Genomic DNA, 27,448 nt, shown 5'->3' with positions numbered 1-27,448 from the left:
TTAATTTTTTACAATCGAAAATATTATAATTTCTCAAGCATTATTTAGTTCATTTGTTTATTTTTAATCACCTATTAAATTCGTTTTTTCGAATGTGAGAATATTGATACTAATGGGCACGCATAATATTACCATGACTGCAAAACAAAATATTGAAACCGAAGACCTTAAAGCTGCGATTAGACCAAAGTTATTAACAAAATGTTAATAAATCAATCCTTATAGATTATATTAGATTGAACATAGCTTATCATACACATGATGAACATGTGTGTTTGTCAACTTCCGTTCAATCTGATAGAATCTATAAGGATTAAGTTATTAACATTTTGTTAATAACTTTGGTGTAAACCCAGCTCAAAGATGCATACCTCTTTAAGGTCTTTGATTGGAACTATATACCTTATAAAAATACAGTAATAGACTGGCTTCTCCACAAATCTGTGTAATCACTTGTCAGCTGATTTATGTTGAATAATTCTTTAGTCTGATTTTTACTCTAATATTGGCGTATGAAGGAGGCTCCTTTTTCCTTTTATATAATCCTTGAAATGCAAAATTTCCAAAAACCTTGTATATACGTCGACGCGCAATTAAAAAAGGAACATACCTGTCAAATTTCATGAAAATCTATTACCGCGTTTCGCCGTAAATGCGCAACATATAAAGATATAAACATTTAAATATTTAAAGATTAAGAGAAATGCCAAACCGTCGACTTGAATCTTAGACCTCACTTCGCTCGGTCAATGACTTCATTCGTAGGATGTTGGTCATTGAACATCATAGCATTTCAACAACTTTTATGCAGGCACAAAAGGAGAATGCTTATTTTAAATGCCAGAATATTGCGCCTGAATAAAAGATATCTCACAACTTCTAGGTCTACCATGAAGTTTTCTGAGTTCTCAAGACCGAACAGGCTAAAGAATGTGAAAATGCACAGTTGACTCAAGCAAGTATCCCGGCTAGTAGATTATATGCATATCAATCGCTTTCAATGGGTCGAGATAATGGATAAACAATAAACATAGATATATCACCAAACAAAAAGGTTGGACACTAGACACATCCATGTGTGACACTTTGGGTGGAAAGGTTGTTGGACCACCGAGACATGTTTTATGGAATAGAAAACAGCAGTTGGAATAGATGCAGCAGGCATCAGTTTTTGTAATGGTACATAAAATTCTTAAAGTCTTGCATGTTAGCAAAACGGAATAATGACTCGTAAAATTATGTATGGCAATAACTTTAACAATAACAACACTGATAACGATCACAACACAAATCATTGAAAAGGGAGAGTGAGACAGTTATTCAGCCCTTTTTTATGTATTACTGATGCTGTATTGTACTATAATTTAATTATGCGAGAAAGGTTTATGAGTTGAAGTGCTGCATCTATTAAAGGTGATACCACTCTTGGAAATGGTTAAACCAGCAATATTTTCCTGTGATAAAAGTTTGGCAATAAACACTAAATGCACGCAACAGTTGCTTTTTATTCGAAACGAGATTATAAAATAATCCAGAAGTGTCAACAGTCGACGAAGCTCTAGAAGTTGAGGTAAATATGGAACCTATCTGATTGCACTTGAAACAAGTTCGCTTATCGCCAGTTCCGAGTTGCAAACAAACTTCTATTATTTACTGTCTAAGCCAAGATAACCCCTTCCACCGTGGATAAGCCCACTCGTCTCTTATCAAACTATAAGTCAAATCCTCTTCACGAAATTTCAACAAAAGAGAGCAAGTTCACTGTTAAATTAGCAACAGCTACTGATAAAAGTCATTGGAGCCAGGGAAGCACACATTAAACAAGTTTACTATGGAACCAGTTTGTAAAATGGCGAGAGGGGAGAGGTAATTACGCCATTATCCCCTTTACATGACGTCACAAAGTCTTTGAAAACTTGTATCAGTTTGCATTCCAACATTCAAAACATTGGCTTACATTGCTTGAATTATCACTTAGTCCTTATGTGGAGGAGAATGTTCCTATTCTCGAACCATGTGACAATAACTCCAACTCAAACTAAAGTAGAAAACTGTTATTTTATTATTATAATACTACATATACGTCAACAGTTCCAGCTTAAAAAAAGTGGAGATGATGCATAGAATCAACTCTGAAAACCAAACTGTCTATTCTCTTTGCAAAAATATTTCAAAATTTTATAAAAATTGAAAACAATTTTTAGTTTTCCAAAATTAATTTAATTATCTTTTGAATTTCATGACGTATCTACTTACTAGAAAGAAATCTTAATCACATATATAATAACATACTAACCAACCAGATTACAGGGAGGATATTATGGAATCGCAGAAACTGTCGAGTAATGTTCCAATATCCAGAATAAATTACAGGCTTCGGCCTAGATTACCCAGTGATGAGTCACTAATAATGGGATTATAATTGGATTTTTACATAGTGATTAGCATTGCTTACAATGATTCATTCATTGTAGTACAATAAATTGCAGTACATATTATGTCAATCCAGTTTTATTTCAAATTTGAGTAGACAATCATAAACTATAGCGGATTCGCATAATTTATGCACTGTAAGCACTTGAATAATTCTAAACTTAAAGACAAATGTAAACTATGTTTGGTTTAGCAATTTCAAATTTCAATATTTACGTAGGAAAATGAACATAATCAAATTCAAAATCCAATTTCAAATTCTGCATGATACCTCAATTTCCAATTCAATTAAAATCTAATGTAGGAGCAGGTTTACTGAAGAGATCCGTACTCATGTACGAATATGAAACGAGTACTAGGTTTGAATTCTGGTTTTGAGGAAAAATCTTTAGTAAGTGTTGGATTTTCAGGGTTATAGAATCAGTATCGAACATGGGAGGAGGCCTTTTGCAATAAAGGCTGGTTCGGACGATGAATTTCCAGTATGTACGACGGCTGTTCTCCCTATTTCTTTGCAGTTATATGGTGAGTGGGTGGGTTTGATGTATGGTTTGCGCTCGCGGCGGCATACAGGGGTCGAAAAGCTTGCAGGGGTTTTTCGGAAAAACGACTAGAAGCGCTAAATAGCCTACCGAGACCGGGATCAAGTCGAGGGTGGCTTACAACTTGGCACAACACTACATTGTTATCAGGCTCTGCTCTGCTCTGCGCCCGCCGTCTACAGTGCTTGGCTGGAATGTGAAAGTACTGCACCAACTTCCTACAAACAGCAAAATAAATTCAAGTCTAGACGGCAGCTGTGTATGTGTTGCAGTTGGAGGTCGCTTGAAACATTACTATTATTATCATTGATATTAAGATTTCTTGTAATTTTGTAGAGTGAATTACTGCTACAATTATTGGTTTATAGAATAAACATTACAAACGTAAACATCATAAAGTATAATGTTTAATACTGGTTGTATAGCTGTGCTATTAACAAATAAAATAATTATTATTACAGTAGTATGGTTAATTAAATATGAAGAAGAACACTGTAGTTATATTACTCTTGGCTAAAACTAGAAATGTGAATTTTATTTTTTAATTTTTATAAAAGTTTTCAAGCTGAAAATGGTTTTAACAAAAGATCAAATCTTTTATTTCATTTTCCATTCAACTACAGTATCTGGCTGGCTGTGTAGCCCACGTTCTGGTATGTAAACTATTGAGATTCAAGTTGAAATTACACTTGGGATATTGAAAAAGTACTTTTTCCTTTCCATTGTTGATGAATTCCATTATTTTCTTCATTTCAATATTTTTACTCCCACTTCATCAAATCTGCGCTAATAACGTAAGTAATTATCAATAGCTCAAAACCACAAGAGAGCCATTTCGTCTACTCCCTCTGAGTCCCTCAAGAGACTTCACAGACACTCTTCAAACTGAATAGAAAACGTCCCATCTCTCCATTATCACAATAACGTTATTAATGTTGTTTATCAAATATCATTTCTATCATTTGTACTGCTATTGTAAGTTCGTTTATAGCTATGAATCTGGTATATGGGCAACAAATCAAAAACTAGAGTCATAACCGAATAATAAATTCAATCTATATTTCCAATATTGCACCCATTTTTCTGCATACAGCAATCTGTGAGCAGTGAGTATAGAATGTAATTACATTCTGTGAGCTGTTCAGAAATTATTCGTAAACAAATTGAAGATGTTTCATAAATTGGAAACAAAACTAGGAAACAACGTGGAAAACACATTTAATCTATTAGAGTAGAGCATAAAATAGTTGTTTTGTATGTCATTCACACCCCCTTTTTATTTGTGGCGACTCTCAGTTTTGCAGTGAGTTGTCAGTGCAGTAGTTGGCTTTGGTTGCTTCAACTAGCACTAGCGTAGTTGGGCCAAGTGCCAAATTGTTAATGTCGCCCGGCCCCTGTCCAATATGATATGCAAATAGAACAATCAAGCCATTCATTATCTCTATGATCACTGTTTGCATTTCAAATTGCGCTCTCGCTCACTCTTGGTCTCGTTTGTTATGACATTGTTGGTTTGATCACCAATGTATTTATTGGTGTTACTGGGCAGTGGACAACTATTGTACTGTCTAACAAGCTAACAAGGAAAGTCGAATGCATTCAATAATATCATCATTTCAATAAAACATAATAACCAAAACTCTTACTAACTATAATATGTAGATTGTTTCTATACTGATTTTCCTTGTGAAATTATTTGTTTTGATTGAAAGTGACTTTAAACGATTGTACTGATCACTATGACGTGATTTAGTACAGTTATTCATGAAACATTGAATTACTATATTTGCTAAATTCAAGAAGGCTGAAAAGTCTGGCTTTCAATGTGATTTCCTGTGGAGAAAATAGACTTTGTCGAATAAATTTAATTTCCAGGATAGGAATAATGAAGATTATTAAATCAATTATGTTCTTCCTTGTTTATTATTCCATTTATTTCTGATAACAACTTCTCTTTATTCACAAACATTTTTTTTATATAATATTATAGTAAACTCACTTGAGAATTATTATCGATAGTTATTAACATAGAGAAAAGATAGCATATAGTGAGATGCACGTTATAGTGGCATTTCGATTGACAATGGTGTTTAACAGTTGATATAAAAACATATTATTAAGGGTATCAATTATCCTCTATAGAAGGCAGTAGCAAGGAACCCTGTTCTCCTTTCTTTCTACACTGTAATTATAACAAGGAACTCATTACTTATAGTTATAGTTACTCATTACTCATACTTATAGTTATGATATGCAATCTTTGCTATATGCTAATTACAAGGTAGATAAGTACCATAGAGAAACGAAAACTATATTTCGTTCATCTCTGATAAGTACCAATCTGAACAATATTCTTCTTATCAACTGTTATATAAAAATTCCTATGCTACCCAACGCCAAGCGGAAAAAGCTCAACAAGGTGTTTACTACCGACAGGTATTTACGGAAATTTGACATTGCTTGCATATTTCCACCTCTTGCGATCGAACCACGCAAACAATCTCGAATGAAAACAAACACAAATAAGCAACGTTTGTTTTATTTAGTCGGTGATCATCTACGAGTTGAGAATAGGCGACCGTAAACAGGCCAGACAGACATTAGTTGGGTGACGCTGCGAAAAAGTGTTCTAAGCAAATAGTGGTGTGACGTAGGCTCTCTCTTCCAAATAAAAAGTGCATCATCTGATCGGATAACGACCTTGAAGGCTGCGGCCGCCACTCATAAACATTTACGACTGAACTCACGCCACACTAACTTCGCTCATGAATGCATACACACACAGGAACACATTCCAATTTGGGAATAGATCCTCCAATTGTATCATTGCATCTATTTTTGTAAGTGATGTATGGAATTCAATTGCGATGTGCGAGCACATAACTTCACTGATGGATCTTACATTGACTGATGAAAGGAGGGGAATTCATAACACTTACAAATTGAAGAATTTGTAACCACTACATTACATCACAAAAATACATCAATGAAATCATGATGGGCCCATGTAATCAAAGCTCCTGAACTTACTAAAATAATAGTTATAGTATTAAGAAGATGAATTTATATTGGGTTAAATGGAGTAACCCCCTTAGGTGGTCATTTTAACCCCCTAATCAATTTTATACATTAATTTCATTTAATGGGGTAACACCCTTTGGGGGTCATTTTAACCCCCTAATCAATTTTATACATTAATAAATTTCATTTATTAATGGAATAAATTATCCACTCATGAAGTTTTTTATTATTGTATCAAACATGATAATAATAATGAGAATCATCATCCGACTTCCACGGTAAGGCACGATAAGGTATCAGAAAAACATAATATTATTCAGAAGATGAAAGAGGCTCAACTACTGATCTGCTGATGTTCCAAAATCCATTGCATCATTCCCAGAGCCATAATTAAATAGAAGATTGATCCAGAATATGAATATGAAGCAGATGAATAATGATAATATAGCATAAGTATTAATGAACTTCATTGAAACATAATATTAACATTACCAATTTTTCAAATTAATAAAGATAATGAAAGTCGTATAATAATATTACACTGTTTCAGGTAAAAAAGCGAAACGTTTCAAATTAGAATAAAACATGGGGGAGCGAATCAGAGAGCACGTGATGAAACAGAATTTCGTTCAAGAGAATAATAATGAAAATTGAAATTGGACAAATAATATGTATTATGCAGAGTATGACGTTTCTGTCAGTAGAGATGATGAGGAGTTGCCCGCCAACTGAAAACCAACTCTAATCTCATTAAGTGATTGCGTCGTGTCGTTTGTCATTCAACAAACCGGAGGAGATTCTCATTGTTCACCATCAATCAATATTATGAGACTCGTGGCGCTTGTTTGTTTCCACCACGAAATTATTAGATTGAAAAGATCGCTAATGAATTTGTTCAGGTATACTGTTGGAGAGCACTCTAATATTTTATCCAAAATGAGAAGATTCATCCAGATAATACAGGAGAATCAATTCATAAAATTATTGTTATTACTCAATATTATTCGATTATTTATTCTTTCTAGAAGAGTTTTATGTTTTTCTTATCAGAATAACTCGGTGTAAATGGAATGTGCGAATAAGGTGAATATGGTTTTGTTATTACCTACAATCAACTATCAAGGACATTCCGATTCTTCTGTAACAAATTGAACTGATTTAAAAGTTCCTCATTATTCGGTAAAAATCAATGTATTGAATAAACATGGTCGAAATACCTGCATTCCAACATTAACTAGAAAACCATCAAAGAATTCATTCATAATTTATTCCTATCCTTGATTACTGACTGATAAACAAGCTTCAACATTTAGCATTTATGTCAATGACATGATAGACACTTGATAAGAGTTTATATTGCGCGTCAGTCTTCTCTGAAAATTTCCATTTTCTCCAAGAAGTGTCTGAATTAAAATAATGACTAAAATAAATAGTTGATGGCTATTTTGGTTATTAGTGAAGTCACCACCAATAACTAATTAGCTAACTGTGGTAGATATCTATGTGAGAAAATAATGTGAAATTTATTGAGTTGTGTGTACAGTATAATGAACAGTTAGGTAATAACTACCGCCCAAAGTTTGGTTTTCCTGTTTGGTTTGATTTTGGTTCTTGTTTGCCCAGTCTTAGGAAAACCTTAGTAAATGAATGTATGATATACCTAGAAATTGACTCACTGCTTCGTCGTTTTGTAGGAAATAATAGACTAACAATGAAAGTGCAATGAAAGTGTACGGTAATTACAAATCGCAAATGAGCTGTCAGCTTGATTATCAATCGCATGCAAGTAATAAAATCAATACAACTTTTCTTGACTTCTAACTGCTACCAATAGAACAGCTGACAGAATATCAGAAGAATTTTTAGCGAGTTCTCCAGCCAGGGATTAATTATTACTAGTATGATTCAAATTTAATAAAATTGAAGAGAACTGAGCTGCTTTGGCGAAGTTCTTCACTTAGCACCAATTCTTTAGTGAGGGTATCTTTTGAATTTAGAGCGATTAACCTAACAGAAGGTAAACTGGATTTTGCTGTACCAATCGTGTTTGCTTCTGAGAGCAGTTATTACACAATAGGGGATGGACACTCGACAGAATAACATTCTGATATCATCACAGTAAAATAGACGTTTGCAAAACGTATCCCTGTTATTGTGGCCGTTATGTAAGGTCAGTTTATGCGCGGTTTGCACCAGAACATTTCATTTTGCGCGGTTTCATTTCTATTTTTGAAAAACCTTATGCAAATTGGGTCATGGATCAAGAATAAGCTTCAATTACATGTGACACTATCACTACTTGAAGTGCATTTTGACAGCACTACTTGAAGTGCTGTATCTGAATGCAGTGCATAACAAATAAGGCGATTTGGATAAAAAAGCGTCGCTTTGCTCTAAAGATGACTGAAAGATGACAGTCTAGTTTGTATCAAAACATTTCAGTAACAGAAGAGAGATTGTGAGGTAAAAGGGATTCCTAGAGGGAAAAGGGGTAGCCTATTCAAGAATATAGTTGGTAATCGTGCAGGTAACATTAGTTTGAAAGTATCAGCAATTTCTAGTGCAGGATTACATCAAACAAAGTCAAAATGAAGCAACAAAGTCTCAAAAAACAACACAATTTTTCAAAACCAATTTATTTGAAAAATGATTTTTATCTATTTCAATGTTATGAAGAAGAGAGTTAGGAAGAAGTTTATTGGGTAATTTTGATTATTGCATTGTGAACTAGAATTTTCGTTGAAAATGCATCTACGTTCAATACCAGCGACCACACATACATAATACAAATTTGTATTATGTGGTCGCTGTTCAATATTGTTAAGTATTCGTTTATTCACTTAAATAAGACAAAATACAACATTAACTTGATGCCATTAGGCCAGATCAAGTACTGACTATTTATTCTAAATCCCATGGTAACGTTCCAATTATTAAACATATGATTTCTCAATACATTACAAAATACAGTGATGAGTGATTAGTGTACTAACTAACCTCAGCCTTGTACACATTTGTTCATGCAATCTCAGCAACTCTAATAATCAACCGCTTCAAATCTGGAGAGTGTTTTGATAGTCATTCCACAAGGCATTTCAGCCATTTAAATGATGAACTTAAAAACATCTAAAAATCTTATCAGACTGGAAGTGGCACTGGAACGAACCTCATGTTGTTAGGGACCCGACCCCGACATACCCGAGTACCTCGTCTAGCCTGAGTCAGGAGGCCCAAATGCCCACACACTAACAAAAGGAGTTTTCAATAATTAGTTTTCTTTGACGTAAGTCAGAGTGGGGATCGCTATTTGCGTCCATTCAAATCCAGTTTGCCATGATAAATTGCAGTTCCTTAATTCATATCAAGAGCGCTATGATCGTTGGAATAATATTCTAGCAACAATTTTCAACCAGTTAAAGCTAGATTTGCGCAAACCGGATTAGCTGCCTCAAATGAGCAGCTCGATAAACAACAACATTCTGTATAGTCGGCTTGTATTTGATAGTTTTGGGATCTCCACAACATTAGAAGTCTTCTGATGAGAATCTAATTAATCTCAAAAAGCTAATAAGAGTTTGAGAAAAATTAAGGAAGATTGCGAATGATAGATAGACAGGAGATCCAAACAAATGGATATAATACAATAATGATTCAAATTTATACTAATTGGGGTACATAAATGATAATTTAGGAAGATATTGATAAAGCATTGTGTTGAAAGAAAAATTGATCGACTCCAATATGACTCCAGATTTTAGACTTTTATAGACATATACGATATTATGAAATAGATAAGAAGAACTCATAATAAAGTGTGTGTATGAGTGGGAGAGAGAGAAGTGAATAACAAATTTATAATTTTTTGGAGAACTTTCTGTGTGAATAGGGCATATAAAATGAAAGAGAAGACAAGCGAAGAGTAGAGATTAGGAGATGAATAGAGAAGGCATCAAATCGATAAAAAATTATGGTTTGAATGAAATTATAATCATAAGGAGATTAAGTTACAATTTGGTTACAGTGTGAGGGAATGAGGGATAAAGGAAGTGAATGTTCATGTATAACTACAAGAGGTAGTGAAAATGAGTTTGGGAGAATGAGAGTTTCTGTTTTTGAGAGAGAGAGAACTAGGAACTAGCAGACAGAAGACTGGTATAAGTGTTACAATACTGAATAAGATAGACTAAGCTATAGGCCACAAGTAACATCGCAGAGAAGAAATATATACATGTATAAGCTATTTGGAGAGTTGCAAAAAATGAGAGTGAGGGAGAAGTAACTCTAAAAATAAAGATAGAAAACAAGATAGATATTTCTGATATAGTTATAGAAGTGAGAAGGGGAAATAAGGCGAAAACCAAAGCGTGTTTATTTTGCTTGTGTTGTTGTTGTTCTTGCATTTTATCATTGATTGATAAGCTACAAGAACGAATGCCATCTTGAAAGACTCCACGATCTTTTATTGCCATTTATCAACCATTGTGCTAGCTAAAGTTGATTACCAATCAAAATGTTTGACTATCAACAGACTTGAAATTTTCACTGTAGGCCTGAATGATCAATCACTAGTTTATTGATGTATTGAACAGGCGTTAGTTATTGCAGAGACCTCCAAAATGAGCGACTTATCATTGATTGCGATAGGATTTGAGTTGATTAAAAACTAGAAATAGACAGCCGATTTTGTAAATAAAGAGCAATGAGTCACAACAGCACCATCATAAATTGAGTCCGAACATCATAAATTCATATCGAAGTGTAATTATTTATGTATAATTGACCATAAAATTCATTCTTGATACACTTGAAAAACTACATAAATTTGATAGTTTGTGTCTTGGACTAGCTGTGCTTTGCTAATTCAAATTTCAATGTTCACAAATACCGTATAGATTATCTGATTGTAATTTGGACAACACAGAATACCCCACACATAGTAAGAAAATGTCTGGGTTGGTGTACGATATCATAAGGCATTGAAATTATGAAGTAGTGGTCGCAGCTCTCATACGAGGAAGCAATCAAGTGTAAATGATGATGATGATGATGATGTCAACTTCCCACACTTGAATAGCCGGCAGTTTGCTCAAAATTATCAGCATTCAAATACAGTGGCTTTTTCAATTGATGATTTCTCCCATTAAGTTTGAGTCGAAAAGGATTAATGAGACTAGAGGCAATAAGAGGCCCGGATTGTACTTTTCTCATGACCTACACTCCATTAACACAGACAAAACGACCAAATTCGATAACCTAATTCAGTGTAGCTTATCCTAACCTCATAGCACAGATCAACCCTTCTCTCCTGTTCATACATTGCTCGAATACACTGTCAATTGCAAATTCAGGGGATAATGGCCACAATGAGACTGGAGCATTGAGTCGATTTTTTGTCGTAAGTGAAGCCGACCACAGCAACAAGGAGGGCAGTAATTAGAATGGCCCGCGGACGGCGGATTCAATCGAATGTAAATGGAAACGATTAATATGTAAACAGTGGCTGTTACGTTAGCACTGTTGACCGTTCGGCCGTCCGACACACACGGGAAACAATGACAGACGGAAACGTCAACAAAGGACCTGTATACATGTATATACATCACTTTATGCACGGTACTTATATATATAGTACGTAGAATGGGGCATGGGCATAACCGTGGTTGCCCCTTTGCCAGCGGTTGGCTCGGAAGTCCGCTAAACAAGTCATACACGGCTCTGTGGTTCGTTTCCAGCGAAAATGAGGTTGAGCTTCGGCCCACCAATCAATATGTGAGCATTACCGCTCATTAAATCAGGCACTGATTAGAGAATGGCCTGGTATTCTTCTTTTCCCAATTAGATTGATTGTGCTAGGCCTATAGAGAAGGCCTAACATAATATGTGCCGCCAAATATAGGTTGTACCCAAAATCCAGGCCTATAAAGAAGCCTGAATTTTCCGAAAAATAAATTTCTAAAATCTAAAGAATTACCAACTGAGAAAAGATGAGGAGAACAAGAAATAGATGGGTAGGCCTACCAGAACAGGATATTCATTGAATCTGCAGTTAATAATCCCTGTAGTTGATATGAAACACTTGGAGGTGCGTGAAACCTATCGAAAAGTCATGAAGAATATCCCTTAAAAATATATTATTTTCAGTCATAACATCTCAGTGAAGCATATAAATGGTTTGCTCTAATAAGCATCGAACAATTCAAAATAATTAATGAATGTGAACTCAATGTTGCTACCAATAACGTAAGATCAACGGAATTTCTATGAGGAGTGGAATTTCATCAGAACATTTGTATGAGTTCTATGATGGGAATTAAAGTAGACATAGAATTTCTCAGTCCATGAATTTGACAAAACAGGAAAATTCCATTGCAAGGAATCATCTCAATACAGGGAAAACCTGAAGCTATAGTCTACAAATTAATCGTTGTATAATATGAACATTTCCATTGACGAGGAATGTGAATACTTTATAATCTTGGACTGTTTATTCACATTCGGAAGAAAAGAAACAGAGCGACACAGAAAACAGAAACAGTGATGAAATGTGGTATGCTGTTGTTTCTATACTTAATATCCAAATATTTGTGAATGATTCAATAAATAAAAATTAATTTTCCCGTCAATACTAGTGACAAATTAAATTTCTGAATACATCCAATTTTTCTGGTGTCTGTGTGAAGGAAGCACATCTTATGATCACCCCATCACATATTATTCTAGTGGGGTGTCATAATTAGGATTAAAATTATTATTAACCTACGGTATTGAGTTTGATAGGTGTTTTATAATTATGTATCTTTATTTGTGAATAAACTCCATTGGATGCAGATCATTAGCAATCAAAAGAATTATTATTAAAGTCATATTGATTTCTTTAGTCATATAAATCACAGTTGAAGATTCATAAATTAGTGATATTATACCTGAGATGAATCGTTATCCAGAGGACATTAAAAGAATTACTTTAAAACTGAAGAAATATTTGAGATTGAAGAGGATGACAACGAAAACTCGAAACAAGAATCTTGAGAGTTTCTATTAGATTAAAATGATCCTTCATTAATTTCATTGAATAAGCTTTAATGAAATAATTTTAAATTTGGCTATTTTTTGGTAGAACTAATCATCTGAACTGGCAGAACTGATTTATCTCAAAGTCTTCCACATCTGTTGAAGTTGATTCTGATACAGAATATTGTTTGAATATTGACTGACTATTACCGTTTAAAGAACTGGATTCTTATTCTCAAACTTGAATTTCAAGGATAGTATAAAAGGAAAAAGGAGCCTCCTTCATAAGTCAATATTAGTGTGAAAATCAGACTATAGAATTATTCATCATAAATCAGCCGTCAAGTTGACTATAAATTATTGCATGCCATGACGCATGCAATTCAATATACTTGGTAAAAAATTAGCAGCTGTGTAGACTATAAATTGCATGCCTCATTGAATACAATTTTATGCACTATTAAAAATAGGATGCAAAGAACTTATAACAGATCGTCTGGGCGCCTAGATGTCTTCTGGTTTTCTCGCGCTAAATTCCGGAAAGCGTTATATGATAATTAAATCTTGTGTAAGCATGATCTGATCAAATAAATAGTTAGTGTATCAGTATGGATGTGCTTATGGTTTTGGGACGTCGTTATAACTGCGCGAGGTCTACTGTTCACAGAACTACTAGTTATATAAAGTATAAAATATGATAATTGAATCTATATATATAAAAGCGAAATGACACTCACTGACTGACTGACTGACTCACTCACTCACTCGCATAACTAAAAATCTACCGGACCAAAAACGTTCAAATTCGTTCAAAAAATGTTCAGTTGGCCCTTTAGAGGCGCACTAAGAAATCTCTTGGCAATATTTTAACTCTAAGGGTTGTTTTTATGGTTTAAAGTTCGTCTTTTAGCATGTATATTCTTCTTCTCCCAATCTCTTAATTATAATTGAAATTTCCATATCATATGTTACTATAGAGCTATAATCTAGATAGAGTACTTCTTCGAAACAGTTGTTAACTGGCAACTAAATTAATAATTTTGTCAGGTTGGCATTAAGTTGAGTTGACTTTGTTAGGTTGGCACCAAGTTGAAGATTTAAATGCATTTATCGCGGAAAAATTGATTGGACACTACTACTTCAATCCTGGGAATATTATATTACAAGCAGTCAGGCTCGCTTCGCTCGCCATATCCGTTTAGCCAGCCGTTTAGTCTGGACCCCCGACTGGATCGTCCTAATGGCCAGGTCAGACCGAGCTCACTACCGCTAGCGGTACTCCCACTAGGAGACGTTTCAAAACTTCGCCTAGCTCGCGAAGTGAAACTACCGCCGAGGTACTACCTCCGCGGTAGCGAGCTCGGTGTGACCTGCACAACTTAATAACATGGAAGGCGAGTTTTTTGACTTTGCTACCGCCGCGGACGCGAGCTCGGTGTGACCTGCCCTTAACATAATGATGAAAATGCTCAATGCAGGCGAGCGAACCGAGCCTGCTGATCTCATTCTTGGACGATCCAGTCAGGGGTTCAGGGGGCGGAGCCCCATGGCTTGACGGATATGGCGAGCGAAGCGAGCCTGACGGCTAGTTATTCATAAACGATAAAAGCTGTTTATTCGTAGGCTATACAATTCCACGTAATACATATGATTGCCAAATACACGCATCACCAGCCCGAATTGAAGACAAGGTGAAAGCTCAGTGCAAAATAAACAAGCCGAATTTGGATAGGAGCCAAGTAGAATAATTATAAAAGTGCGATTTATTTTTGTTTACTTGTTTCACGAAGGAACCCTGCTATCATTTACACAAAACAGGATCCATCAATTTTTAAACCTTATAAATATGAATCCAGCTACTATACTCATTGAGTAATGGGTAGCGGCACAGACAAGCAATTATTTGTATGTGATGGTGCCAGTGTTAAATGGTTAGTAACAAAGACCTTAAAGAGATATAGACCCACAATGCCTATGCCTTCCCAATGATAGCTCTTACTTGAAATTGAAGGCCGCCATTGGGGTATTTTAGCACGAGATATTATATACATATATTTGTAATACTATAGATTACAAAGGCATTGGTATGTAATAATCTTATGAGTTGCCCCCTCAATGGCCGATTTCAATTCCAAGTAAGACACTAGCGCTACGTGTGAGTCTATGCATCTTTAAGGTCTTTGGTTAGTAAGTAGTGGTACAAGTAAAAAACATATTTGTTTTGTCTATGCAAGTACAGTAGTAAGGCTTCTTTTAACATTTCACCTACAGGAAGAAAATTAACAAATATGTTTTTACAATGTACACCGATGGTCGATCGCATACAAGATACAACAGATATGTTTCCGTTCTATAGTGAAATAGTGGTAGTAGTAGACAACTGTGAATGAAGCCAACGAATATTACTGTTAATTCACACTTCCCAAGGTTTCAATAACAGGAAGTCACAACGGAGCAACACAGCGCGTGTACGAAACAATAATAATTTAAAATTGATTCGTCAAATGAAAATTAATTCCCAATATCACTGAATAGCCAAATATTCTGAGATCTCAGACTCAGTGAATTAAGTCCACATTTTGATCTGAATTTTCATTTATATTTGGTGTTAATAATCTAGCATCATAATATGAATAGTAGCCTGCCTACATAACTATATTTTGCATGAATAGTTTTTGGATGCGGTACTGTAATAAGAATGCTATTTCCAGTTTTAACTAAATGTACACAGATTGGTCAACGTTAAAAAAGCATAAGTATTCTCAAGAAGATGAGAGAAGAACACCAACAATTTTCATCTATTACTGACCTTTTTATCATTGATTCTTGAAAACATTAGATATAAATTAGCATAAAATAAAAGTACCTAACAAAAACATTCACTCACCTAATTTTGGAATATGTTGCAGTTTCTGCTGTAGCTCTGCCAGCAGCTTTCCTGTAGAAAAACGAAACAAATGTTTTAGAATTAAAAGTCATCTACAGGGAAAATGCATTCCCCTAACATTCAATAACCTTTGACTAGTTGCAGAATATTAAAATATGAAAATATTTTAGCGATCACATAAAGCATAGATCACTCGAGGAGAGCTGAAGATTCCGCAATAAACCTAGATATAGAGAAAGCTTATTTCTCTAACTGATGAGATAAAGTATACAATATTTTACTCGTGAGAATAGGTACATACTTAGATAGAGGTTTCCAATAGCATTGTTTGTGTCCTGAATGGAATGAAACTTTTATTATTATAATATATAATTTGACGTTTCCGATAGCATTGTTTGTATACACTAAAGGAATAAAAATCATCCTTACTCTTATTCTTCTTCTTATTCATACTCTTACTATCTTGTAATTTTTACAATAACAACTTCATTGCTATCATCATTTTTATTGTTGTAAGCTTCTTCATCATTGCCCAAAAACTAATTCTAGAGAATCATAATCCAACTATTTATTAACTAAGTATTGTCCAATTATTTATTTCACCAAATCAAGATGGTGGGTTGGTGAGGATGATGTAAATGTCAGGCGGAAGGAGAATCGAACCACTCAAAGTTACAAGCTTTAACCAACGAAAGACGATTAGTTATTGAATTGACTGATCTTCAAAAGTGATCCTACTTGTGGTTTCCCTTGACGAAAGTATGGAATTTGGTTTTCCTTTGTTGAATAGAAAATAATGATGAAACAGAAATTAAGGTTTAATGAAGCTATTCCTCAATATTAATCTATATATGATTTAGCAGGTGTATATGAGTTATGAATAAAAATAAAATTGTTGTTTTGTTTAACCTTACTTTGAACATTGTTGGGATGGAGAATATTTGCATGCATCACATCATAAATTATTAGTTGACGACGAATATTGAAGAGACACAGTTTCCGAATATTTGCCTCATTAATGAGTTTAAAAGCGTTTAAAGATGCCAATTGCAATACTCATTGAACTGCTTACACTTACAATATACAAAGAATTAATAAGTATGCATCACTAGTCTATGCCCATTTCCTGGTAATCGAATGCTTCATGCCCAAAGAATTTCAGTGCCTTATCGATGATCACAAACTCGAACGAATTTCAACTTTAGAGGAAGGCCATTCAACATTCAACTACATATTAGAAATACCAATCTAATTGTGTAGTTGAATTCTGTTATCAGAGAAATTGCTAAAACCCGAATTCGAAACATGAATTGTTTTAGAAAATATAAACAGTGATCTTTCCTACAAAAAATGGATTCAAAGGTAGGGAAGCCTATAGAATACAATATGAAAGCTGGCATTTATTTATTAATATTCCAAGAAAGGCAAAGTTAGGGCGCAGGCAGCCCTCTCTCACACTCAACCTTCCAAGATGAAATGATGCTGAAAGGAAACTTTTACTTCAACCCTCAAAGCTGAAGGGGGATTTGCAAATCCAAAAAAATCTGGTGTGGCGCACTCACACAACTTTCCTTGCCGTTATGAAAATTGATCACCTGACGCTGGTGTTCCCGCGCATCTCAAGTCTACTATTCAAAGATTTGAGCCAGCTGGTGACAGGGCAATAACGCTGGAGACACACGAGATCTACTATCTCTTCATAGTGAATCATTTAATAGAATCAACAGTTGCCAATAGTTTGCAATAATTGAATAATCACATTTTCTCGAATTTCGAGCTTATTTTTAATTTTAGGTGAAAATGCTACTGAACATTAATTGTAGAGATTCTCATGCTCAATCTTTACCACTCTATTTTTTTTGTTTAAATTGTATCTGACGCCTGATAATTGAGAATCTAAAATCAAACTTTGCATAGATGGGGCGGAGCTCCTGAAATTTTTACAGATATGGGATTTGTGGCAGTTGAATAGAGCTTATCGATGACTTCAATCAAAATGGTTGGAGCCGTTTTCGAGTAAATCGCGAAAACCCCTGTTTTTGACAACATTTTCGCCATTTTAGCCGCCATCTTGAATCGCATCTGATCGAAATTGTTCGTGTCGGATCCTTATAGTGTAAGGACCTTAAGTTCCAAATTTTAAGTCATTCCGTTAATTGGGAGATGAGATATCGTGTACACAGACACTCATATACACAGGCACACATACAGACCAATACCCAAAAACCACTTTTTTGGACTCAGGGAACCTTGAAACGTATAGAAATTTTGAAATTGGGGTACCTTAATTTTTTTCGGAAAGCAATACTTTCCTTATAATAAATAGGGCAAGGAAAGTAATACGGAGAAGACAATTATGATGCTATAATTGCAATATTGGAAATGGCTGACAGTATCATCCAATATGGAGCAGAGATCATTAATAACAGAATTTATATGTTTGCTGAACCAAACCAAATAACATTACTTGTTGAGGGTAAACGTTTATAAGTTGCTTTTGGATCACTGTTGTGAATCAATAAAATTATAATTAATTTTGGCATACAGTTTTGGCTCACTAACAAAATATTCTCAAACACTGCAGAGATAGAAGGGAATCATTTTCAATAAGTACTTGATGGAAATAATTACTTATTTATGAAGGTTATATTAATAGATATTATTGTTTATGATTATAGAATAGAAGAGAGTAAAAATGAGTTGAGTAGGTGGAGATGACATTGCATCATTCAAATAACTGCTACAAAAGTGACTCTCAATGTCTCAATTGATTTGTAGGTGTTGTGACTTTTTTATAATATTGAGGATATAGAGCTTTCTCATCTTGACAATTCCTGCATATTCTTCTTTCAAAATCAGACTAAATTCAATGGATTTGAATAAACTATTGTGAAAAAACAGAATAGATAAACATTTTCTCTGCTTTACGTAGTGGGCAGTGCATTCAAAATTTTCAAAGCTTTTGGAGGGTCACTTTGTTCATTTATTGTTAACAAGTTACCTGAATAGAATTCACTATCCATACACAAATGGTTTAGAACGTAGTTGAGTGTTTTGGGGGGTACTAGTTGCAGTGTTTGTAGTTTTTAGTATCTTTATCAAATGAATAAGGTTGGTATAATTAAAATAGGCCTATTTCTTCTAATAATACAGTGTAATATTTAAAGATATATAATCAAGTAGTTTATGTGTATCTACATCCCAGCATCTACAGTGCAGTAGGCCTATTTACTTCACGACTGAAATGGTATTCCTTGTTACGTCTTTAAAGATAAACAAATACGAACAAGAGATGTTAAGTTGAGATACATAATAATGATTGCTTTTATGCTAAAATATAGATAATCATAGAAAATAGAATAATCTTGATATAAAATTGAAGCAGCGTCTTTTAAACAACATAGTGTAGGCTAATCGTCTTTTGTGAGAAATTTTCATCGCTGGACAGCCCTACTTAGAAAACGGTCATTGAAACCTTCGTATATTGCTGAGCTTCACAAATGCCATTCAAATATATGAGTAATAGAAAACGAATAGTTAATTGAGATTAATTCAAAATTTCAACAGAGTGAAGTCGAACTCTACTGGGGCAGTTCTCTAGAAGTGATTGGCCAACATTTAGAGAGGGATAACAGGTGATTGTGAAGAGCCTTGGAAAAAGTGGCTACTTTTTTACGCAAATGAATGCAGACCCATTTCGACAAAAGCTGGTAATTCGTTGAACTATTCTTGAGATATTATAACTACATTTTATGAGCCAAGAATAGGCTACTACTAACTTATACGACTAAATTTGTACTCTTCAAGAAGTTATTTGGATTTTTAGATTATGAAATAAATTCTTTCTGAAAAGTGTAAAGAGGTTATTGTCAAGAGCACGGGATAGAACGAACTATAAGGAAGTACATTAGCCTGGTAGCAGGTGGTTGGTAGGAGATCCACTTGAAAATAGTTTCTGAATGCCATTGGAGATTCTATAGTTCCATAGTGGAAGGGTCAGTTATAGGCTTGTTATGCTATCGAAAGCACTCGATCAAGTCTCCATAGTGGAGAACACGTCCGTTAATGGCCTTGTCACAAGGCTGGAGACTCGGTTCAACAACTTCGTTCTTCAGACACAGACCTGTAGCCACAAACGCATTCCTATATTCATAGACACACACCTTGAAAAGTTCTGAATGAAAATAAAAACTTACTCAAAGAAATCTTTTTCATCTACAATAAATTTAGAAACCTTCCTTATTCAGATTAAGGATACTTTTGGATTTTTTCCAACATCATCGCAGACATGAGAGTAAACGAAATACAAAACTTATATGGGAATATACTGTTACATAATAGTAATAGGCAAGAACGAACTCAGAGAAACTCAATTGAAATGTAACGCAGTACCATACTGCGCCTAACCTAACTCCGCCATATATTGTTTTCTTTTCATTTCTTACTGTATCACTACTTTGTAGAAAGTAGATTTATAGTTTGATAATGATAATCAATCTTAGTATTTTTATAAGAATCAATCCGAATCAAATACAATAAACGTATGAATTTAAGATTATTCAATCACTTGGAACTAATCAGTCGACTACTACCAAATGGTTAGGGTTGATTTTAATAAAACTCATTCGATTATCATTATCACGTACCGTAGCTGTAATATTCATCAATCATTTTATTCTACGTGTCACGTTTCTGGTCTGTTATACCTAAAACCTGACTTGCAATTAGGTCTGGTCTAGTCTATTCGCTAAAGTTCTTCATCAAGGAAAATTAAAATGTGGAGAAAATTATGGAGAGCGCAATAATCAATAAAAAATTCACCAATCCTGTACAGTGAATTAAATCTGTCCAAGTGATTTATCACAACTAAAATAAGAATTCACTTGATTGAATTGAGATTAGAAATCCATCTCTCACAGATTTGTAGAATCATAAAGATTGCTACGTATAGAAATACACAGCTTCAATTTTTTGTAAAAGAGGAACTTCTCATCTCTGTTACTCAATTTGAACAATGATTTAGGATACGACTTTTACGTTTCGAATCTATATCATGGAACTAGAACGTCTTTATGATTAAAACCTACGAAATTTTTTACGTTATTATTTTTATGGCGATAGTTACTATCGATAATTCCAGTCCAAACCTTTCAATCGTACCCGGCTCGACAATGTTCATATGTATTGACCAAGCTTGGTGAAACCGGACATAGGTCTGTTGCCTGTCATATTCATGTTGTTGAAAAATGCAATGAGATAGTTTGGGAAATACAACAGTTTTGATAATTCGTAACAGCTAATCATAATCAATCAGACAAAACAATAATTGGCAGACAGCGTGCTCTCAAAACCTCTTTCAGTAACCGAATCGATTAGTAGGAAAGAATAGTAAAAAATTACAGTGCACTATTAACTCATAATTCATTATTTACATGGTATGCACATATTTTAAAATTTGCTGTTTTAGCGAATGAATATCGGGGACGAGCTTCGCTCTGGAGTACAAAAGCATAAACAATTTATTACGAGAGAAGAAATTATAATAACATTCATAGTTCATACAGAAATGTTCAATCTAATCACAGTAAATTGAGATTGATTCAAGAGGAATGCAAAAAATTCCCTCACAATGGCCCGGTTGCACAAAAGCCGGTTAAATTTTAATCCTGATTAATTTCACGTGAACTAAGTCAGAGAAGACCATTTCAAGAAGATGGATCTACTGGAATTAATCAGGATTGAAAATAACCCGGCTTTTTTGCAACCGGCACTAAGTACCTGATAGAAAAGTTCAACAGCTGAGTCATAATTTTGATTCAGTCCCACACACATGAACTCGCTCACTCACTTCCATCATCAACATACAACGAAATAATTATTATCAGCTGTTTTGCCAAGGATGAATTATAGTTATCCTTTTAATGTCCTTCAGCGAGTTTTCCCAGGGATGAGACCTAGTGCAATCGAATTTTTATATTATAAACCTACTATGTTCTGAATTTCTTGAGAATCGTTAGAGCCGTTTTCGAGATCCGGTGAAATACAAGCATATAAACATCTAAACATATAAACAGAAATTGCTCGTTTAATAGTATAGGATACAAAACTAGAGCATAATTGAATGCAGTAGAATTCCAATGATTGAATTCCCGTATGATTTTATATGAATAATTCAACATAGTTTTCATCGTGACAGAATTAAATGATGCAATGATTCTATAATATACATTTAAGACGAATGCAACAGAATGACACAAACTCAATCTGCTTTTGAATTCAGCGAATGTGTTTTGTCAATAAAAATTTATGTATTACCAAAAGCTAAAAAAGAACGATTAATGGAACAAAATAATCCTCTGTTCATGAGTTTGAATCGGGCAAAATGAAGTAGTCATTGCATCGTAATCCCGAAAAGACGAGATTTACAATTTTCATATAATAATTATGAAAGTTTGAACAAATAGTGTAGAATATTTTTAAAAAATTACAGAGTAGTTTCAATGATTTGGCCTTCAGGGAATAGATGAAAAATGAATGGTTAACCGATGAAGATGGGCATGTAGGCATTTCAAAGAACATACGAGGAGACAAATAATAGGGTTAAAGGTTAACAAGATGTCGCAGTATGACACTCTTGAGTAACAACACTTCCAAATAACGTGAAGGAGAAATTAGAGAATGCGTATGAGCGTAGAGCGTATAATACAAATCAAATTATTGACAAAAATAAGCCTCTTCAAGTTAAAACCCTTGAAAATGACAATAATAGTTACCATAGTATTTCAAGTAACGTATTAAATATATTACAATAATTTAAAGTAAATGAATGAATGGATATTTCACAATCAAAAGAATCGTGTACCTAGCTGAAACAATAAGAAATTTAGTTTCGTAGGAAATGGAACCCAGGAATATTTTGTGAAATAATAACTAGGGATCAATATATGGTAAAATCATAATTGAAAGAGATTTCTCAAACTTTGATAAGTAAATCAATGTTTATTCATTTTCAAGTGCTTATGAATTTGACACAAAAGAGGAAGTCTAGATTAATTTGGAAAGTTTATAAATTTCAAACCCCTATGACAAGATTTCAAACGTATTTATTTGGACTAATAATTTATTATTCATATCAACACCATAAGATGAAGGTAGGCAAAGCTTGATGGGGAATTCTAAATAAGAAGTCCGGAAAATGATAATCGTTTTGAATAAACAGCTTGCACTCTTTCATAATTTCAATGGACATCTTCTCAAATTGGAATAGGCTGGATATTAAAACTGGCGGCTATCATAGGCAGCACGCGAATGTGATTGATGAGAATTGGTAGTTTGAATAAAAATTATTATAGGCCTACTATTTTCATTTTTCCTAGTTTTTCTCAAACAGAAAAAATCCACTCAATCTGCCATTCCTTAGCGACGACTCGTGCCGCGCGGCTAATGCCTCGTGGTTAGAGTCGTCGCGGCTGTAGCAAATAATCTATAAATTTATTGGATTTGATGATTCATTAGATATGAGTCCTAAAAGCAATACAATTAATTTAGTAGTCAACACTTCTAATTCATATGCGGCCATAACGTTCATACAACATGAAAAACTAATAAAATTAGTCTTCAAATCTAATGAATTTATAGCTTATGCGCCCTAGCCGCGACGACTGTGGTCGCTGGAGTCGTCGCTGAGGAAATTGCTTCTTGAGATATATAGGCTTATTTTGAAAAACTTCGTAAAGGCGCCGTAATGAATAATCGGCTAAGTGGAAACAAATGAATACCGCACTGTTTCTTATCAACCGAAATACATCCATTCGAAGAAGGATCTCAAGTATGAGACCCATTTGGGAAAAATAAATGAATAACAGATTGGAAAAAGGAGGATGAGCAGTAATAGTCAAATTTCTGTTAATTGGCATTTTTGTTAGTATCAATTTTCCATTCCAACATGTCAAATATTTCACATCAAAGCCAGATCTTTTCCTTGAGGCGTATGTGGAAGCTTCGCTATTTGTAACAAATATTATGTGAACCCTCGGCACTCTGGAATTTGTACATGAGCAGAAATTAGAGCAACATTAAGGATAGTCGGCGCCTATATCTTATAGTAAATAAGTACCATAGAAATAATATAGTCGGCGAGGACAACTGACGTATGAAGTTCTACAAACCAAAGGGCAATAATATAGTAATAATAATTATGTAATGAAACAGATAACGGAAATGGATTGTCGGCCGGTCAGCAACCTGAGTCTTGAAGGTGCCGCAGGTAGTTTTTGCTCAATGAGTTCATGTGTCAGTGTTATACTAATAGCAGAGCTCTCGAGTATCACTGTATATTCATTATTTGTAAGTGGGTGGTCTTGGTAGATGATAATACTAACATCGATTCAATTCTCAAATCCTTTTTGTCTTTAAATCAAGGGAAAAATGGGTAACTGGTTCAGATATTCGTGCATACAACACAAGGGTCAGGAGTCTGATGAGGGTAGAGTAGCATAGAACATGTTAAAGTGAAATGAGCCCCAATTATGCCGGTAAAAGGGTTTCCAACTTCCTTCTTCATACTGCAAAAGATGTAATTCAGAACAGATTGAAACCATGGCTCACTGAGAATATTGTTTTTATAGTTTGCAGAGCCTTATATTAATTATTGTTCGTTTATTAGACATAACTATTATGTATTACTGTTTTACTGTGCTACTCTGTATTACTCTTTTATAAAGATTATCTGTGATTACTAAGTGATATTATATTCTGATAATTTGTATTGTTTATAATTAGTTAATTTCTCATTTATCTGATATCATTATTTAAATGCAATTCATTACTTTGCTTGTACGATACCCACGTAACTTATTGATTCAATTTTTGTCAGTGCATTTTCTTTTAGAAACTTTTCATCATTGTATTACGATTATTGATGTGATGGATTATATATTAATGCAAATATAGACTAAACTGGAGAATAAATAATCAATGCTACAGCTATCATGAAATAATGTTTCAAATTGCTTATTGTCAACAAACATGCTATTCCAAGAATTAAAAAAATATCAGTTAAGTTTACAAGAAATTAAATAGTGTGCTAACATATATAGAACTGTTACAACTAATTACAACGGACTACAAGGTTTTAAAGATTTGTGAACAATATCAACTGCAACTCTGATTACAATTTGCTTGTCTCTCCAACGCCCGAAACAATCACACAGTAATTTGCCAAAACACCTATTTCAACAGCTATTTTTAGATTTGTGGATCTTATTCAGCAGTGACATGTTGACAGCCCGCTTTTTTCAAACGGTGGAGGGAGTTCAATGAGTCAATTGTGTAGCACACAACAGAAATTTGGCACTATACAGTGTTGTACGGTTGTATCTAAGGTTATCTATTGAAATGGCGATACAAACAAATAAGCATAATGTTTCAGTTAATGTGAAGTTTGTCTTCCGTAGCGCTGAGAGGTTAGGAGGCAGCTACGGTTGGCAGTGAGTGAGCATAACCTCGATAACCTGTCTGGAACAGGCGTCTAGCGACTAGGCCGCCATGTGCCAGCACATCACAGACCCTGGCCTTAACCTAGAATGCAATAATTTTGATTTGAAAACAGAGTACATACCATCTTCGGCAGACACAGTCAGTAGCAGGGTTTCATAGAATCCAGTTAGAAAAACAACACAGTACACCAAGACACCATAGTGTCGTAACATCGCGAACTGTCAAGCGCCTGCTTGACTAGCACCTTTCCAACTCAACACTGGCGTTGGCTTTGCTTTGCTGTGGGTTGGGTGGCGCGGTGAGGCGGCGGCGCGGTCCCATGCTCCTTGGATCGGTGCAGGTCTCCCCACCAGAGGTGCGCGCGCAACTCACCTAGCCAAGCACAAGTTCCCGACGCAACGACCTGCCAGGTGCACTTTCTGCAGGCAACGGCAACAATTGATACACAACGATGATGCGTTGCAAAAAACGGAAGTGGAAAATAATTACAACTGGCGGGAATAATTTGGAGATAAGAGCCTGAACAAAGTGGAGTCTGTCACACATATGATCTGATGATAATGATCTTACCATTCTTATCTTTGCAGTTCTCTCAATCACTTTATTTTTTAAATTTTATTTTCACGCACACATACAAGTTTGATACAGATTAACAAAAAGAATACATGCAAACAACAACAACAATACACAATAAAAGAGAATAAAAAAATGGTGGTGCAAAAAATAGGGTGAAGGATTGAAGGGTTTTTCTAACTATGGTTATCCATGTACTATAGTGAGGTCCACCTTATAATGGCAGTATATAAAGATAGAAGAATAGCGATGCCGATTCTCTGCATTAATTAATTATATTTCTACACTGTCAAAAACATAATTGGCATCGTTTTGGACCTAGAAAAGGATAGTACCACCGGCTTTGTCGAATGATAGACAAGGATAGCAAAACCAAAGTTGATCAAATACTGTCATTATAACGTGGACCTCACTATAGGAAAACCTTCAATCCTTAAGAAAGTGAAAAAAAGGTATCAGAAGAATTAAATAGACGGTAGGTATGAAAGGATGGGATGGAGGATGAAAAAAAATAAGGAAAAGGATGGAAAAAACAGGATTGGACCAGGTGGTAAAAAAAAATTTGAATGACTAGATCTAGATGATTTTCAAAGGATTGCAGAATAAGCAAGCACACAAGTTAGAAGAGTGCACCTTGTTTGTAGAAGGGAAAGTTTTATGCTTAATTATATATTCTACTACACTCAAAATATATAATTGTCTAATTATGAGAACATCGAATTCTTGAAAAGTTAAACTGGTTGAACCAGAGCAAAGTATACAATTTGCAGCTGACTTTGACTAAGAATCATTTTCGCTATATAAAATTTGAAGGAAAGGAACCTTATTCTTTTGCAGATAAATTTTATGTGGATGTCCCATTTCAAATGTTCATCGATGAGACCACCTAGTCCTACAAGTAGCCTATACAGTGCCTAGAATATTACAATAACTATATAAAGTATACTAAAACAATAATATTATAGTATTGGGTAAAAGTTTTTCGTGGATGAGGGCCTGGGTTACTTACTGAATGTTTTGTCTGCATTCTCAAAAGAAAAGCAGCTGACCTAGATAAATGTATTCCTTCACATAGTCTATCTCTCCACATAGTCTCTCTCTCCACATAGTCTATCTCTATCTCTCCACAAGCTACTTCAATTTTATCCACACTTGAATTTGTCATCAGCTTTGTCTTGCTTCTATTTAGACTGAGACCTATGTTTTTACTAACTTCTATAAGCTCTTCGAGTATGATTTTCATATCCTCAGAAGAATGTGATACAAACATCACATCATCAGCAAACCGTAGATTCGACAGTTGATTCATGCATGCTCTATTCATGCTCTATGATCCCATTTTAGTAGTCAAAATTCATACTCCAAACAACAAATTGAAGATAATCGGGGATAGTGGGCATCCGTGCTTTAGACCTCTGCCAACTCTTATACTCCGACCTTTTCTTTCCAATTCAATGTAGACTTCATTATTCTCATAATTATA

At 34.5% G+C, this 27,448-nt stretch overlaps 1 protein-coding gene across 5 annotated transcripts in view; it reads right to left on the bottom strand.

The window, feature by feature from the left end:
- LOC111048868 (very low-density lipoprotein receptor) overlaps nucleotides 1-25,670 on the bottom strand; it is a 351,720-nt gene extending 326,050 nt beyond the window's left edge. For all 5 annotated transcript variants that reach the window (XM_039421293.1, XM_039421295.1, XM_039421294.1 and 2 more), the window contains exons 1-2: nucleotides 25,514-25,670; nucleotides 15,895-15,945 (exon numbers count right to left, since the gene is read on the bottom strand). In XM_039421293.1, the coding sequence (XP_039277227.1) occupies nucleotides 15,895-15,945; nucleotides 25,514-25,604 (142 nt within the window). In that variant the 5' untranslated portion in view covers nucleotides 25,605-25,670. The remainder of the gene's footprint in view (nucleotides 1-15,894; nucleotides 15,946-25,513) is intronic.
- Between the last annotated feature and the right edge of the window lie 1,778 nt (nucleotides 25,671-27,448).

This window comes from Nilaparvata lugens, chromosome 2, assembly GCF_014356525.2.
Source record: "Nilaparvata lugens isolate BPH chromosome 2, ASM1435652v1, whole genome shotgun sequence".
NCBI classification, from domain to species: domain Eukaryota; kingdom Metazoa; phylum Arthropoda; class Insecta; order Hemiptera; family Delphacidae; genus Nilaparvata; species Nilaparvata lugens.
This window is presented reverse-complemented; position numbering and strand designations above follow the sequence as displayed.